We start from the raw sequence: 18881 nt of genomic DNA, 5'->3' as shown, positions 1-18881 counted from the left end.
CTGGTGCAAACTCCATCGTAGGAAAGAATTACCAAACTGTCAGACTTTTTCCATGACAACTCCCCAACACACAAGGAGTTCTATGGCTGTCTTGAATGAAACTAATGTTAAAATAGCAATTTTGTGTATTTCTTGAATTTGCTCCTGATCGAAATCCTTATGGAGGTGCATTGTTTCAGCATGTCATGTATGGTCCAGAGGTTTGTTCCAACTGTTTGGTCCTAACAGAAGTAGAAGTGTAGGGGCGGATGAATTTACCATTGATATTCAACACTTTGGTTGTTTTCACCATTGTATCATTATTGTATCACCATATGCGTCATCAATATCAGAGCATGTCATGATAACATGAAAGAAAGCAAGCAACAAAATTAAGTCTTGAATTTGTTTCTCCATGTCAAGAAAGGACAGAAATTTTCATTTATCAATCTAAGTTATTAGTCGTTTATAAAAAGGTAAAATTGGCCTAGTGGATAGATATTTTACAATACATTTTTGGTTCACCACGCGTGTGTGGGGACTCATTTTGAAGGTGTAAATAAAGTTCTCAACAGCTCGTTTTTGTGAAAATTGAAAATTTTATTCCCCCCCCAATTGAGTTAACACATGGACATGGCCATTTTGAATTTCATATATCAGTATATAGTAGGTAATTTTATTTCTCTAGTTCCAAATTTTGGATGATGACCCTTAATTTCCATTCCTTATTTCAAAAGGGAATGGTCTAAAGTTTCACATATTCTCTTACTTTGTCAGTTTTGCTGTCACAGCTGGAAATTGTTTTAACAAAAAAAGTAATCTTGCATAGATTTTATGAAAGTAAAATGCAACATAATTTTCGGTATCAGCATCGTAATTCATACCACAGAGTTATTATGTGTCAGTTAGGTTACACCCAATTCAAAACAATTAGTATTGTCCCTTTCTGTGCTCAAATTTTATTTGAGCCTGAAATTTCAGTTTGGCTCAGTGGCTTTATCTACACAAAAATTTTATCCCGTTCCAGACAATGTAAGTGTTACTCAGCCTTGTTTCACAAAATTTATCGTGTGTATGTGCCAAAAACAATGATTTAAAATGCCTGCAGCAGCAAATATGAAGTGGGCAAGGCAAGAGATACTGATTATCAAATTTTTACACAGAAGACAGCTGTATTTGTCACTAAGTTTAAAGTTCAAAGGTCGCACAGTCAGTTGCGGGGTCACATGATCACCTGTTCAGTGCTTTTTTGCTGTGAGGATATGAGAGCTTATCAATATGCCAAGAACAGCTCCCTCGTGTAATGCACAGATCGATAATGAGAAATCTTGCCAGTAATTTGAAGAGTTCTTTACTGTATGTTTGGGAAGAAAACAGGCGCTTCACAGAGCATTAAGGGGTTGTCTGTGCCCTCGATCAGAATAAGTAATTGAGACGGGATATCGGTTGAAATGAAGTAGTCTTATAGCATTGTGGGGGTCTCTGTAGCGTTTCTAAGCACTGAAGACAGTCTGACTACTGTGTGATGCCGTCTTTGGTGTTCAATACTTTTGCTCGTTTTGCTGTCCATTTGGGAACAGACAGATGTTGTAGGGTATTTTTTTTTTTGGAAATAGACATTGATATTTGGTGACTGAATCACATGATGTTGGAGATAATTTGAATACTGGCAAACTGTCAATAGTGGTTTATAGATTTGCTGATGGAAATAACAGGTGATCTTTAGAGAGTGTCTGACCTGTGATGAGAGAGATTTTTGGAAAATATTATATCTCTCACCAAGACAGTCTGTAGCGTCTCTGTCTGAATTGGCGCTTGCATGCAAAAAAACGCGAAGATGCCAGAATTGCATGGCGCTTTGTTCAGAGGGTCTTATATAATTCTCTAGCATTCCGGAACAATCAAATATTCCCAGAATGAGGATGCCTAGTCAGTTGTCCCCAATCCCGGTGACAAAAGAATACCATGATGACATAACAAAGTTTTGAGTTAGTTTGCTGATGGCAGGATGTTGAATATGTTTCATGAAGAACAGGGATGGTCTGTTGTCATGTGATCAAAGCATCAAACAATATGATATTTATTGACAGTCATCAAACACAGAACTATGATACATTTCTGCAGTTTTCATGGATATCAAGACAATAGTTTCATACAACAATTCTTTGACAATGAAAAGAGGTTACATCATCCATGGTGATCTTTTTGTTCATGGTATTGTTCGATCTGATATCTTTCTCACACAATCCGGTTTCTATCCAACATGTTGAATTGCTGTTGTTAATGGAGCCAGTTACACCGCATTGTGTCTGCATCGTTGGGCATTTAATTTGTCCACATAACAAACTGTAACAGCATTTTTTTCGACAAGCCTTAATTTTTGCATGCCCCAGCAAGCAGAACATTCCAGGAAACTGTCTTATGAAAGAAAGAGAAAAAAAAAATTATTGTAAGGTGGTACAGATACACGAACTCTCTAAAATTTTACGATATCTTTCTGATCTACAACTTGTTGGGGTCATTTTGAAGCTGTTGGTGTAAATAAAACTTTCACCATCTTATTTTTCTGAAAATCGAAAATTTAATTTTTTCCATAGAGTTGACACAGGAATGGCGGCCATTTTGAATTTCAAATATCAGTAGATATTGGATAATGTTTTTCTAGTACCAAAATTTAATCCATGACCCCCAATTTTCATTTGTGTTTTTCAAGAAGAGTGGCTTAAAGTTTCCTTGACGAAAATTTGAGCAAAAGTTTTATGTCCTTCATTTTTGAGGCGTATACTACCCTAAGGGAAAAATGCCAATTCTGCAAAATATCCTGGACAGCTTATGTCAGTTTGCCTCCAATGAATCATGATGATGTGATACAAGTTGATTGGATCAGCAGTTATGACATATTTTGAATGATCTGAATGTCTTTGGGAAGAAAGAGTTCCTTAGCCATCATCTGGCAGATGAATCATAGAATCATTTATATGATTCAGCAGAAATTATCACTAAAGAGTGGAATTTATCTGTAGGTTATTGCCAAACTCATCCTTATGCATTTATGCATTTATGCATTTCTTCAATGGAAGAAATGGCCTTCATACCGTACACTCCAACAATGTATGGCACTTTTGCAGTTTTACTAAAACAAACCAAAACAGCCTGTGTTTCGTAGCACGGTATAATAACAAAAATATTAGGTTTGTACAAGCAGCGTTTGTAACTTATCTAGCTTTTAATTTTAAGTGCAAAGTAATAATATCTTTTTTGCTTCAGAAACTTTGAATACAATTTTTATGATGAACCACACTCCATTATGTTTTGATGTTAAGACAGAGCAGATAGGTAGCCTGATATTGTATGCTGAGATCGTAGGATGGGGCATTCTGTCTAAGGATTAGCAGTTCCATGTAAAACAAAAAACACCCCTGTAGGCCCTCATTACTTTTGATATTCAAAGAGATTAGAACAGCAAAGATGGCTGCCAAGGAGCACATGCCACTGTTCTTGCCCATCCCTTGGGTCTCGGAGTCGTCAGCGCCGTGTAACCTCCGTGCAGTAAATACACTGTGATCCGAATACTAAGTATGATATCCAGACATCCCAAACCATTCAACACTTTCCTGTCACCTCCTGTCAGAATTTTTCTACCGTCATTACTTCATTTCTTTAATTTTTCACAGAAATGATTCTTGTACACCTTAGTGTTTACACTATCTTAAAGTATCAGGGAATGCTGAAATTTACTTATTTTGCCATTAAAATTTGTTTTTCATATCCCTTAATCTCCCCATCAGTTCTAACATGTAAATCAGCTTTGTAGTTTCCGGGTGATATTATCATTTTAAAATTAGCAGCAATTCATCATGGAAAGGGACAGTAAAATAATAATATTTGTTCATGACAGACAATTTGCATGAACCGTTCACTCTGCGTCGTCTGTTTGCAGTTTGAATGAATAATGAAGTACGGTGACCAGTAGAAATGCCTCATTTCAATACATGTAATGTATTTTCGTTCACAAGAAGTTGAACTATTCCGAGTACTTGTGAATGGGAGTTTTTTTAAAACTACGTAACCAGCTGTAACTTTTGATGTGTTTCTCAGTATTATTTGTACTGTTTGTGAAAAATACAGTGTTGTGAGCTTCCTCTCTAAATCAAGCCAACATGCCTTATCTTTGAACTTGTCAATATACAGCCAGCGTGTGTGCAATGGTCAACGTCAATGTTGACAAGCAAATTTCTGTCCAGACCAGAATTTATTTTGTCAACAATTATAAACTGTACACAATGCATAATGCTTGCAAGGCTGATATTTTACCTTTCACTGTACTGCTGGGAGAAGAGGTAGAGAAGGTGTATTTGGTGTACAAAATTGGAACAATGAAAATATTGTATTATCTCCCATGTTTGCTCAGCAGGGTGGGAGGAAGATGATCTTTCATCTTGGTACATGTACATGAATTCAGAATTCTATCTCAGATCTCTATACGCCAGACAAGTTGACCGAAAGAGAAAGATAGTCAGGTCCACACTTACTAAAAATGTTCCGCAGACTTCTCTAGAATTCTGCTGAATCTTGTTTTCTGTAGAATTCTATAGAAAATGGTGTCAAAACTTTATAAACTTTTATAGAACTTGTGTAGATATCTATACAATATCTATAAGGTATAGAACTCAAGCTGATGTGTTAGAATTAGCCTCTTTGAGATGGAAACAGGTAAATGTCAAGAGTGCCGACTTCTTGTGTACACAGAGTGTGAAAATTTAGCTCTAAAGCAACAGCATACCCCCTTTCTGTATTGTTGTAGATACGGTCGTATCCACAACACTGCATTAATTTATGTTGACATTGACCTCCGGGATGGTACATTAATTAGATACGCTGTCTTTTTCCATCTGTCCTCCAAATTTCATCAAGAGGTCAGTCTCATGATATTGTGACTCAGCGTTGTGGAGAGAATCAATTATCATGTCAATAGTAATGATGTGTAATTGATAATTATGTTAATGGTCCAGTCATCCCTCCAAATACTTATAACACATCATTAATGCAAGCATTTCATAATTTCCACTGAAGGTCACCATTAATAATTTAATCTTTATGACATCAAGTAGGGCAGAATTAATGCAGACAATTCAGTAAATGTGAAAAGTTTGAAAATTTCAGATCTTGAAGCTCTGTCAGAATAGATGACATCATGATGTGTTGGCAGTAGCAGGTGTTAATTACAAAAGTACTCTGTGTTGGAAATCACCTCACCAATTCAAATTCCCACGTTAAAAGGGCCAATGTGTTGTTATACTGTGAGCATTTCATGCTGCGGCAGTTTTGCAACCCAAGGTTAAAGGTCACGCAGATTCCCAGAACCTCTCATCCGATTTTAGAAAACAGTGAAATTGATGATGTTAAAGGGGGACAGTAGCTGTAATTTTAGATGATTTTTTTCCACTGTTTTTGTTTGAGTGGCAAAGTCAATTTTGTCGAATTTATAAAATACACCCCAGTCAAATATTTTCAGATTTTTGCCAAAATTTTGATCAAAACCTGTAGCCAATGAAATGTGATGTCCGTTGGGTCCAAAATTGTCAGAAAAATTACAGAAAAATTCATGAAAAATGTTACCGTAAATTTTGTCGCCGTAAATTTTCGAGGGAAAAATTCCAGCACTCAAAGGGTAAATGTCAAATACAGTTTCCTGTTCTACTCCCAAAAGAATTATAGATACACAGTGTTCATTCAACTCTGTCTATACACATGTGGACAGCATTGCTATTGTTGACAAGTAAATTCTGGTCCAGACTAAATTATGACAATACAGTTTACACATATACAGGCCGAATTGATGCATCAAATACTGTGTATTTCAGTATGCCTTGGTCAGTGGAACAAGAAACTGCCAGTTGACATAAAACAGATATAGTAAAAATATTATCAAAAGTTACAGCTACTGGCCGTTTGAAAGAGATTGAACAGGTGAAGGAAATGATTTCTGGCATCACAAAGACAGTGATAGCTGTCGCTGTGCATGAAATTCAGAAATTGAAGCAGAGGAGCAGGTCAGATGTGAATAGATTAGATTCACCTAAGGGCAAGAGTTGATGAGGTCTAGCGATTTTTTAGAGGGCTCTACAACCTTTTACCCTGGGCCCTTCACAATCTTGCATGTTAAGGATCGTTTTGGAAGACATCCACTTCAGTTTTGTAGCAAGTAGCAGAGTACAATCAGAAAGAGAGAGAATGGATCATCTCAAGCATCTTCCACGTCAGTTTGAGTTTTCATACAAATCGGCGGCATACGTGCTATCTTTTGCTATCGCATGTGAAGAAGTGTATGAAACAAAGTTGATGTTAGTCATCTCAATATTACAATACTCTGATGGTCTCACTGCTTGACGTAGTATTTGGTTTTACATTGATGATGTACTGAAGTATGTGCATAGTGTAAAGCCATACGGAAGCAATACAACAAAGAGAGAGGTGAATTTGTTCAAGTATAATTATTTAATTTACAACTTATCTTCTTTTATGTGATCCTGAACAAGTAACAAACTCAGGAAGTGTTTTTCTGCCAAGGTATGAGTACATAAACAGTTTGGAAATTCCTATTCCACTGTTGTTGACTCCTGATAGTCAGAGCTTTACAGTGATAAATCGAGGGGAACCCCCAGCAACATGACTTTTGGGGGGTATCCTGGTAAATATGGATAAACATTCTACTGGGATATTGCTTTTCATGGAACCACTTCAGACAGACAGACACCAACACAGTGTCAGATGAATGGCTTAACTCTCCAAGTCCCCTCATTTTAAAATGCTTATGCTGATTGCTATTCCACTGTAAGATTAGAATTATGATTTCATGGAAAAACCCTTGAACACCAGTAGAATCTGAGGGCAGGCAAAGGCTGTGCTTTTTGACCAATAATTGGTATGCAAGTCGGTCAAGTTGTCTGACTTTTGCAGAAATGAGTTCTCAAAGGTAGAGACTGGCCTACATGGGGACATAACATCTTCAGTCATCTCATCCTCTTTTTTCCGCTCACCGTCATGTTCTGTCAGGTTCTGTTTATACATGACTGTTCGTATATGACAGACTAGTATTGGCATCTGTGTTGATGATTACTAAGAGGATTTTTTGGCATTTACCTGCCCAGGGTGATGTTCACTGTAAGTCCATAATACAGAAAAGACCACTTGCCCTCACAACATAGTCACATGCACTGTCTAAATCTCACCTGCAGACTCAAGAACAACACGGACATATACTGTAAGGAGATGTAACATCTCCTATCCCAGGGTAAAATGAAAAAGTGAAAACTTATCTTTGAGGTGTGAATTTAGTGGCCATGTTGGAATGGAAAGGACAAACAAAACATTTGAGATACCTATAATTTACAATCTGTTGGAGACACGCTAAACTTAAACCACTTGTTCAGTTGAAAAAGGTTTCCTGCCAGGTGCTGTTGACATTTGGTGACGGCTTTTACAAAATGTGATACAAGCTGAGGCTGTGATATTCTGAGTAAACCTCTGAACAGTGAGACCCATAGTCTGGTGATATGTAAGTAAATCAGATAGCTCCAATGTATTGTAATCTGAGTGTCATCGAAACCGAGTGTTAACACCTTTACTACCTTGACATAATAAATTGTCAATCCATGCACAGAATTTGTGTGTGAAAGTGCATTTTTGCAATTTTACCTACTTAATGTTGTAACTTTGGAATAGTTTCATGGTAATTAATGACAGACTGTCTGCAGCTTTTGCCAGATTGTGTGCCAGAACAAGTTAGCTTTGAAATATTTAATACGTTCAGACTGACGACTTTGCGTCGGCCCAGGTCCCGACCAGGGCCGGGGCCGACGTAAAAAACCAATGTGGACACGCTGAGTCGGCCTGGGCCGACTCAGTTTGGTCCCGGTTAGAAGGGGGGGTTCAGGGCCGACTCAGGGCCGACGCAAAATTTGGTCCGACGCAAAACGCCAGTGTGGACACGTTACGTCGGCCCTGGTCCCAGTTGACCAGGCCTCCGCTATGGATCGAAGTTGAACTAGTCACACTATTCGCACAAAACAAACGACGTTTGAAACTAAAGTTTACACCTATCGAAAGTTTTCAATCCAGTCTTTACATTTTAATATCATCCCATGTACGCTGAACTTCCCACCAACCTTTGTTCCGCAAACGAGACCATGTCATTCGATTCCACAGTGCACGTAATAGACTAGAGAGGCATGTCAAAAATGCCGCGCACTGGTTATTTCTCCACCGCGGTCTTATATATACCATATGCTCATCCAATAAATGGTGAAGATCTCTCCGATGATTAAAAGGGTGAGTGGTAGTCATATTTGCCCTTCTTGTGCGTAAAAACACAGGAAAATCATGAACAGTAGAAACAGCATGCCATATTCAAATGCGCCATTTTGAACTTTGACAGGTCAGAGGTCACAAAGGAAGGTAAAGTTACGTCGGCCCTAATTCTGGTACCGGTAGGTGTGGACACGGACCAAATTTAATCCCAAAAGGACAATTATTTTGCGTCGGCCCAAATTTCAGTTGGGTTGCCAATGTGAACAAGATAGCTTTGAAATATTATGTGAATTTACTTTATGTGTTTGATGCATTGTCAACAGTTTAATAATGACAGATGTATGATATATTGTGACATTATAATCAATTGAACGTGATTTTAAGTACTGGTCTGTAGAGGTAGTATACCAAAACAGATTGCTTGGACCATACTGCTTGGGTTGGTGCACATTAAATGTGAAACAAAATGACAGCACAAGGTGATGAAATTGTCTTTGAGTTACCTGGTAATAGTGAGGATAAGACGCATGGTTTTGTTGTAATGGTGAAGTCTTCATGGTTTATGGTACAACTTGTCGTTTACCAAAAAAGTGCACACGAAACGTTTCTGCTTCCTCATATACTGAAATAGAGGTGGTAATATCATCTATGTGCATTTTCACAAAATATACAAAAATGTTTTTGTCCCCTTGTTTTATCAACATGGACATGGCTTGAAGCGTTTCCTGGCAGCTGGACATATTGGAATGGGCAGGCGGTAATGAGTAATGTCTGCCTTTTTCAGCTTACGAGATTCAATGGCTTGTTGCTATGCAGAATTTTAATTTTAAAGGTGAGAACAGAGGGTGACTCATGCACTAGCTTTCCATGCTCTGCATACGGAAAAGTGGATGTGGAATGCAGAAGTCCAAATTGAAAGAAAGAAAGAAAGAAAAGTTTGTCTGGTGATTGTAAGATGTAGCGATGGACAGTTATCATGGCTTCACAGTGTATGTTGCTCCAGATTGACGCCATTTGCAAATCCCAGTCCCACATGGTCATCAATGACACATCAATCAGATAGCTCCCATGATCCTTTGGTAGTCCAGCACATTCTTTATCCTAGTCCATTCCACATGCATTTGCTTGGTGTGATGGACCCACCTAATGCTGAAATTCATTTGTTTGGCCACAAAAAAGTCTTGACACGTGACGTCTGGTACCTTGATTATTACATCCCTGTCAAGGAGTCTAACTATGAACCCTTGAGAGCTGTGCTGTCTGAGAGATGTATTTGTCTCCGTACTGTCTTATTTTGCCTATGTCATATTTGATGTCAGTCCGTACATGTGTCTGTGTCTCAAGGAGTGGCGCTGTCAAGTATTTCAGAGTATTTCCCATGAAATTGGCAATTGCAGGAGTTATCACAAACCTATACATTCTGACAATCCTTTGATTTCCAATTCTATATTCGTCGGTTTGCATTCTATTAAGAGCTAATGTGTACACATAGAATATGCAACACTTTTTAACCTGTACACGTAGTTTGAGGTATTTTATGAGAAACTCAACTTTGGTCCAGTTTTGAATGTTTTACCAATATTGAGGCTCATCATCATTTTTGTAGTGATTTATAAATATTGCTTTGAAGTCAACGGGACAAATAATATCAAATATTCACGTTGCCAGATGTAAAAAAGACAAATCAAGTTTGGTACTGATCATCATACTGATGTTGTACATGTATACACCAGAGTTAAGTTCTGTTTTCCTACTAAAGACTGTTCAAGAGTCTGTATTGGCAAGGAAAACTTTGGCATGGTCAAATAATCTGGTCAGCAGACTCATTCTACCGCTGGCTGCGCTGTGCTCAGGATAGGGTCGGGTACAGGCCGTAATTAACTTAGGGCTATGATTGAATGATGTGTAGCGAATGCTTATGGGTCGACTCATGAAGCCAATTAATTTACCAGTGATTAAAAACCATGTGACATTCCTTATGAAAGTGAAATGTATATCGCTGATTCCCTTTTTGATAACATTTTGTTGTCTATCTGAATGTACTTCTTCTCATTTGTTGGTATCTGGACCAAAAAATGGTGGACCATACCTGACTTTGTTTATGGAGTACAGCAAACAGACTTTGGTACAATGATGTGCTGAGGGCAGCAGACCAACCTCCCAACTTCCCTGCCCCCACATGAATGAAAATGTGAAAACCTTGGCACATTGTTATTTTCTTTGTTCATGGAAACATTCATGCAGACACCCACATACACGTATAATACATAATTTTTGAAATTTTTGAAATTTATACTATATATGTATACAAGAGCACCGTACTACCTGGAGAAGACACACACACACACACTATATATATATATATATATATATATATATATATATATATATATATATATATATATATATATATATATATATATATATATATATATATATATATATATATATATATATATATATATGTATATTTTTTGTAAGCAGTTTACTTCTTACTTCTACTCTTATTAATTCTTATTAATTAAGTATACTGAGGTATGTTATTAAATTTTCATCTCAATCTATTTTTAGAAGTAGTGAAAAAAGGTGATAATTACATTTTGGAACAGTATTAACGTGTTTCTGTATTATAGTGTACAATTGAAGAAAAGATAATGAAAAAGAAACAAATTTCCCTCATTGATGGACAAAGTTTGAAATGGGATTGTTGTTTTAATCAGGAGTACAATTTTGATGTGATGTTCTCTGATGAAGTGGTCGCTTATGTGACCAGAGGGCATGATGAGAGAAAATAAAATTTCTCTTTAGGTTCGTTCTGAAAGTCCAGGTCTGATCATCAAAAATCCTTTCTCGTTGTAAATGACAACTTCTAACATTGTGACGTAGGATTACTGTGTTTATCATTGTTTTGTGAAAGTCAAAGTCAGCATGTGGTATTTACCCTAAAAATACCATGTTTGATGTATGCAGAATTGACCTTTTTGCCCCTGGGTAAAAAATTGTATTTTTACAGGAATGTATTTTAAGGGATAGTAATGTGTATTTGATGTGATTTTCGTCAGATGAAATAGCCAATAAAACTCTGTCGGAAGGTGCCCCAGAGCTCAACTCTGCAATTACATAGACTCTCTGCTGAATATGATGTCATCAGCAGCAAAGCATCATGGTCCGTACAGTCTCTGAATGTTAATGACCTAGCAATATTGATGCAGTTCAGCTTTCGTTGTTTGTAGGGATTCTTAGTTTGGAAATAATCAAAGTTGAGTGACTTTTTTATTTGCCATCAGTGGCGATCTTCTTGCAATTTTGAAACCTTAAATGAATTGTGTAAGTTATTCAGCTTATAAATTGCTCGATATCCAAGTATTAAAGTTGTAACATTTTGAAAATATTTCAGTCTGTCATATTCTTTAATTTACTGTCTGTAGTTAAATCTATCAATAGAATTTTTTTTATATGGCAGTATGTAAAGGTTTATGCTTTGATACAATGAAATCCTAAGCTATTCGTGCCGTGTATTTCAACCAATTCAAATATTATTTTTTGTTGAGACTTGCACAGGTGATTTTTGGCATGGCCAACCAATCAGATTATGATGCATATTTTTGACTAATCAGTGATCTACAAGAGAATTGTCCATGGTATGATTGTCTTTTGCATGTTAGAGAAGCGTGAAATTTTTGTTACTGAGTCTTTAAATTGTCACTTTTAATATCAGTTGATACTTTGATTAAGAAATACTGAATGGTAATGAGTTGCACTTTACAACCCAAGTCCTGTGACATTCTGTGATCTGGTGCTTTCCTCCCCATACTATGGTACAATCTCATAGTTGTCAGTAGGGCAGGTTGATCCACATACATGGAAAAGGGGGGTTGCCAGGATTAGGAAAGGAAAGATACAAGTTCATGAAACTTGTGCATGGACCTGTACGTATGTGAGCGTCACATATGCTCTTGTGCAAAAGCATCAGCTCATGGTATATGTATGCAAAATATATCAGTGTGTGTTGCTGCGTTACCAGAGATTTCTTTTTCATAATATTGGTATAAGTAGAAATTGTGCAAGATCTGCATTATGTCAGCCTATTGTAGTGTGCACAGGACACTGTTGTACAGAACAGGTGGAGATCCTGCAAGGTCCCAAGGTCCTCCCTGTTTAATAAAATCAATAACCAGGACAATTGACAGTAGTCCAGCTGTTACGTCACAATCCACACCCAAACATGAAATAAATATAGAAAATACCAGGGCTCTGACTCTGCCGAGGTTAAATTGATTTTTTTCCCCTTTTTGCTCCTCCAGACTTAACAAGGGTTGCAAGGTGGCATTGTTATGCAAATGAACTTATTTTGTAGTTCAATTGAAGGCAGGGTGTTTGTTATTTTGGTGTTTACCGTGGTGTAGGGAGACAATAGGCCCTGTCATTAGATTACCTGGTCATTGTAACAACTACCAACCTAGGCAGCTAGACTGTTGTCATGTTTGTGCAGATGTCTGCGTTACATTTCATTCCAGATTGGGTCGTGCATCCCCCAAACCACTTAGAGTGAATGTATAAGGTAGGTTTAAAGTATACCTTGAGAAGATTGTCCAGAAGGTTCATGTTGAACTGCTTTAGGGTGTTTTTTTCTTGATCTACAGTATTGATTGGTTTTGTAACAGTTACATGGTAAAGACTGTGATACTTTTGAACTGAATTCTAATGAGAACAACTGGCAGTTGGTAAATGATGTTTCCATATCCAGGCAGTGCATATACTCTTCACAGATTGTTCCCCATCAACTGTGGTATTGCTGATTTCTTGAAAGAGCAGAATTCACATAATAAGATGTGATCAATTTGTGTTCATTTGAATGCGACTGCAACAGTTCAAAAGTATAGACATTGGTTTTGCAGGAGCAATGAATAATACACTTTAAACAGCAGATGCACAGTTTGCCATGACCATGTTTGGCCAGTGTGAACTGACAAATTTGCAGTATAAAAGCTTCTATCTGCCAAGTCTTGAACTTTGTTTGTGTCTACCCGGGGTACTGTTATGTCTTGAGAGACATACGGTACAGTTGGTGCAAATGAAACCATTCTTCCACCATGAATGTTGATATTTTGTTTGCCAGAGTATGTTTCAAACCTGCCAGTACGTATACTGATGAAGTCACAGGTGAATGTGCGGATGACCCTCTTACTTCCATATGCTAATGTGACTTATAGGATATAAATCTCTGTTTCATCTGTTATAGTTCAAAATATTTTAATTTGATCGACATCTCATTGTTGGTATGTCAAAGCGCAGTTATTGTAACATCTTAGTTTCCACGATAGTGCAATTAGATAAGTCTAAAATAGTTAAACACAGTGGTTTGAACTCTGAGAATATTTTCAACCACTTTCCCTGCAGCAAATTACTTCAAAGATATTGGCATCCCTATCCTGCATTCACCATTCATAAGATGAGCTCAATTTGTCTAGCTAGGAAAATTTCCATTCTAAACAGTGTTCACCACCATTATAGATTTCTTATTTTCTCATAGCAGCTTGTAAATTAACTGGTGGTTGAAAGGCTAGAGCGTCAGTTATAAATTTCAACAAAACTATTAAAATTTAAAAGTAGTCAACTTTCTCTGTGGAATAAAAAAAACTAGACATTTGGGCACAAAGGCATTGCAGAGTTATAGCCTGTTAAAACTTCTGAAAAACTGACCAAATAAGAAGAAGTTGGGGAGTCCTTAGTGTATTAACTATGGTAGAGGTCCCCTAGCTTTTAATAAAATGTTTGAAAAGGGAAAGTCATTATTTGCTGTTTTTCAGGAAAGTTTGACAAGGCAGTGCTGGCATTCAGAGTGAGTGACTGGTATTGTAAATGCATTTCTAGATTCTTTGAGAGTCAAAGAGGTGTCAAAAGTGAGATTAACCAAAATAATTGCTCTATGACGTCAAAAGAGGGGTGCAAATATGGCTTGTTTTCAACATTTTTGACAGAATAACAGTTTTCCTACATAATTGTATACCAATTTAATCCAACTTTGAAATGAGATATGGACATGGAATTTTTACAGCCTATTAACAAGGTTACAGATAAGATTTGTACGGCACAATTTTCCTGTATTTGAAGTACTTTTTGAAAAATCACATTTTGAAATTTGAAAGAATTTTTAATAATTTTTTGATATATAAATCCATGTAAAATCATAAAAACAAATTTTATTTACAAATCCTGCCGTACAAATCTTACAATAAATAGTGTCAACATATTTATAACTAATTTGGTAATATTAATACTATCCAATTATTATAAAATTCAAATATGTAAAAAAAATATGAAAAATTAAATTTTTATATTTACTGGTGTCATATTTCAAAATCATGGCTGCAAATATACAATTTTTATATTCTTTGGAGAAAATATTAACTAAGGGAGATATCCTGAAAATTTGAACTAAATATCTTGATTCTAACACTTGAAACTTGACATTAACTCTGAGAAAAGAATTGGTGCAAAAATAGCCTTTCCAACCACCTTAACTGGTATTCCTGGATTTGAAGCTATTGCCTGATACCTTTGTTTTTGAAGGACTGCCAGATTGCCTTTATTTCACTTCAAACAGGTTGGATTTGAAAACAGTAATGCAATAAAGTCCATTTACAGTATATATACAGGTGTAATTTAGAATAATGAAGTTAACTGTGCAGTTATCTTCTTGCGTTCATTTCTAGTCTGGGTGGTTTGCATGTGACAGCTTCATCACCATGCGTGTAGCATCTTCATTGCAAAACCTAGGAAACAATTGCTCCTTGGCGTCTATAGAAATGTATGTACATGTACTAATGCAGAGGTGTTGTCCAGAAGCACTGTGTTATGCTGGACCCAATGTATTCCTCAGTCCTGTACTATGGTAGACTATAGGCTTTTCTTGTGAAGTCAAACCACAAACAGTTATGCTATGCCACCAGACAGTAACGTTAGAATTACACAAAGAAGCAATAGCGACTGCCCTAAGCAGTCAATTCAATTTTTTTTTACTTTTGAAAAATGAAAGTGAAAACCAACCTTTCTTTAAATAAATAACGTCTGAAATAATTATTAGATTGGAAGTCGTAATCTCATTGTTGGAGCTTCATTCATTTATTCAATTTTGCTAGTAGGGTTAGGCCATCCCATAATTTCTCTCCCTCTGTGTATTATATAGCCACATAGGGAGCATACAAGGCCATCCATAATCGAATGCAAAATTGATTTTCCTGAAGTATGATACAACATTTAATTGCAATAAAACACACTACCTTTAACCCTGTTGTGACCGCAGTCTAATTTGAACAACTTCATTGGTTTCAGTAGAGCTGAGGGAACATGGATGTGCAGGTTTTTGAAAAAAGGAAGGTTAAAGGTGAAAGATCAAAGTATTTGGCTGACCTCTCAAGCATCTCTTATGTGTATTACTTGAAATTTTATCTCTTTTTTCGGTAAGGGGTTTTATTTTTTCAGTAGATAGCCCATTCCATTATGATACAGGTATTTACTTTAAATTTCAAATATTTTCACAATCAAATTTCACTTCAGTTTCAAATTGTTGCAATGATTGATATTTTTTCAAAGCCAAAATTGCAGTAAACTCACCAATTTCAAAAGCGAAAGCATTTCAGAATGCCAAACAACAGAAACGCTGAAAAATCTCAGTAAATTTTATTCTACTTATCACCAGACACCTAGCTTTATCAAGAAATAAAAACAAAAGAGAGGAGCAGTGTGTGGAAGACTTGTGATCACAAGTGGCCTGTTTTTACGGCAAAAACCCTTTGAGTGCCAAAGTCAATTTTTGTCACCTCTATAGAATATAACTCGGTCAGTTTTTTCAGATTTTTGCAAAATTTTGATAAAAAACTGTAGTCATGAAATCTGATGTCCATTTGATCCGAAATTATCAAAAAAATTACAGAAAAGTTCATAGAAATTTGTAAAATGTTGCACTCAAATTTTGGCGGGAAAAATTAAAGGTCTCAAAGGGTTAATGGCCACATTAGCTCTGACACTAACTTGCCCAATCTGACAACATGAACATGTCAGTCTTGCTTGGTAAAATTACTTTGGGGATGACAAAGCTCTTGGCTCAGCAGTAGTCAGAATTGTGATTGAGTGGCAAAGTCTCCAAAAATTGATGATATTGGTTAGCTGTCGGTCTTCATAATTGATCTTGTCTCAGTAGATTAGTTGTCGTGGTATTTATGTAAGTAACTTCTCCTGACATAGGACTCTGACGTGTGGGAGTTAATTTGATATTAGGTTTTTATGGCATTAATAATCTCTTCTGATCAAATACCAAGACAACAATGTTTCACATTAAAAAAAATCATGACTAAGAAAGTGATTTTATTTCATAGGGATTAACTATGAAGTAACATTATGAATCATAACTCAAAGAATTTACCACATAAATGACATCACATCACAGGAAGTAATTACCTATGAAAGCAATAAGACTTGTCACCTTTTGTAATTTAGGAAAGATTTTTTCCCTGAAATTAATTTTTATTGTAAAATTTTGGCTCTTTGGACCTATAAAAATAATTTACAAAAAAAAGATTCTAATTTGTATGCTGATCTATCAATAGGCTTGTCATCGATCAGGTGACATTTAATTTTAGGCATAAAAGACAGAATGAAGGCTGCAGTGTTTCTCATGAGGATGTCAGTCTTAATAAGTGAAGTGTGTTGAACTCTGAATAGTGTATAGTGATACAGCGATGGGGTTGGGGTCACTGCATTTCATTCCAATTGACAGAAATTGTTACCGAGATCGTTAAAAGCCGTGAACACATCTAATATTTGCTTGGCCTGATGCGGCTTTCATCCATTCTCAGTGCGCAATCAGTCATGGCTCTGATGTCAGCGGGCTTTCACTACACCACGGGTGGATTCTGAGAAAAAAAGACAGAGAAAGCAGCCTCTGTTATTATGCATGGCGTTCATATATTATAACAGAACGTTGTGATGATAAAAATGGAAGAGGGCTTCAAGCAAATCATTAATGTATACAGCATTGCATCTTTCCACATGCCTTGTACCTTTTTATTATAATAGGGGCAATACAGCAAAGGTTGAATTCAAATTACCATTTTATACAAGCCAAATTGCGTACAGTATCTGAGCATGCTCAGTTTTCAAAAGAGAAGAAGGAGGGGGGTTGGCAGTTGTCTGTACTGGGCATGCCCAGTGAGCTGAGCTGTCATCAAGTGTGTATTTTCAATGTACGGCAGTAGTAACGGTAGGGAAGCGGCAGGAATGGGAATAGTCGGGGAGGAACCTGTCTTCAGACACCACACTGTGGACGACTGGCTCCTAGATTGGGAAAAAGAGGTGAGTTTGGAGCCAGGAACAGGGCTGTGACAAGCCCAACAAAGATGATTGTGTTGGTTGGGCTGGGCTGGGACGTCTGATCATGGTGAAGTGAGAGCTGTGACACAGATAGTGTTATTACATGTGAAGCATTTTAAGTAGCAAGGATGCTGAATTATTTAGTTTCATATTCTGAGGTCTTGCATGTTAAAAAGGAGCTCTCCGCTTATTCTAGATTGAGATGCTTGCCATAATGAAATTATTAATTTAGGTACATCAATCTAACCAATATTGGAGACAGACAACAGGGGAAAGTAAATATCTCTGCTCTCACGTGAGCAACATGTCGCTGTGTCCATATTGTCGGTTATGGCCAATATATCCACTGTCATGTTGGTTTTGACAAATTACCCCTCTGTGAGTTTAAACCTGCATATAAGCAGTGTGAAGAAGTAATATATCATCAAATACAGCATATTTTCCACCTCCCCTATCAATTTTTCATAGCCAGGTTGTGGATGTTCACATAGAAAGACAATTTATACGCCTTTCTGTGAATGTTGACAGACTTTAAATGAAGATGTGGTTGTGAACATGTCATGCATAGCGTAGAAAATCAACAGATGGTGTAATGTCTTTTCCGTCAGTCAACAGTGTATTAATTTTCAGAAAATATTGAATGTATTGAAGATGCCTCATCTCCTGTTTGTTGATGTCTAAGTTCTGGGTGAATCTGTCTGTGAGATAATGTAGATTCTGCGTTTGGTGTTACAGAGACACAAAGGAATGATAGATTTTGCTCAGTTTTAATCTAGATGTTTTATTCTAGCATTGTGCATTTGTTGATCCCCATTAGTCTGTCTTCAAGTGCTTGAATTCATTAAGGTCGGCCAGGCAACTGTCTCCATCACTACTCAATTTCCAAATCATTGCGTGTAATCTACCTTTAGAATTCTAGCCTGGTTGAGCAAGATTCCGTCTTTTCCTAACAACAAGGCTAATATTCCAGGATTTTGTGTGGCAGTAGATGAAAAATAAATTTCAGATTTAATCTGACGTCTTTATTTCCAAGCAGCGCAGTATGTTGCAGGTAATGAATTCCTTATCCTTGTTTTAATTCTGTATGCAAATTGGAAAGTGTTAGTGCCTGATAACATTGATAAGTGTGAATCAGAAGATGCGTGTCAATTTCAACGTGATTGTGTCATTTGCATAAGGAGGTGTCACCTCCCAAGAAAACAAAAACTGTCAAGTGTTTT

At 36.7% G+C, this 18881-nt stretch overlaps 1 protein-coding gene across 14 annotated transcripts in view; it reads left to right on the top strand.

The window, feature by feature from the left end:
• Positions 1 to 18881, top strand: part of LOC139143358 (voltage-dependent L-type calcium channel subunit beta-1-like) — a 108963-nt gene that overhangs the window by 53862 nt on the left and 36220 nt on the right. The window contains exon 1 of one of the 14 annotated variants that reach the window (XM_070713610.1): positions 12724 to 12850. The exons of 11 other annotated variants lie outside the window; for them this stretch is intronic. In XM_070713610.1, coding sequence (XP_070569711.1) covers positions 12842 to 12850 — 9 coding nt within the window. In that variant the 5' untranslated portion in view covers positions 12724 to 12841. Of the gene's footprint in view, positions 1 to 12723; positions 12851 to 17473; positions 17644 to 18881 lie in introns of those variants that run through there. 2 more of the 14 variants (XM_070713603.1, XM_070713612.1) reach the window with 2 other exon arrangements.

The sequence above is a fragment of the Ptychodera flava genome, chromosome 11 (assembly GCF_041260155.1).
Source record: "Ptychodera flava strain L36383 chromosome 11, AS_Pfla_20210202, whole genome shotgun sequence".
Lineage (NCBI taxonomy): Eukaryota > Metazoa > Hemichordata > Enteropneusta > Ptychoderidae > Ptychodera > Ptychodera flava.
The sequence above is the reverse complement of the archived record's forward strand: the minus strand, read 5'-3'. Positions and strand labels throughout refer to the sequence as shown.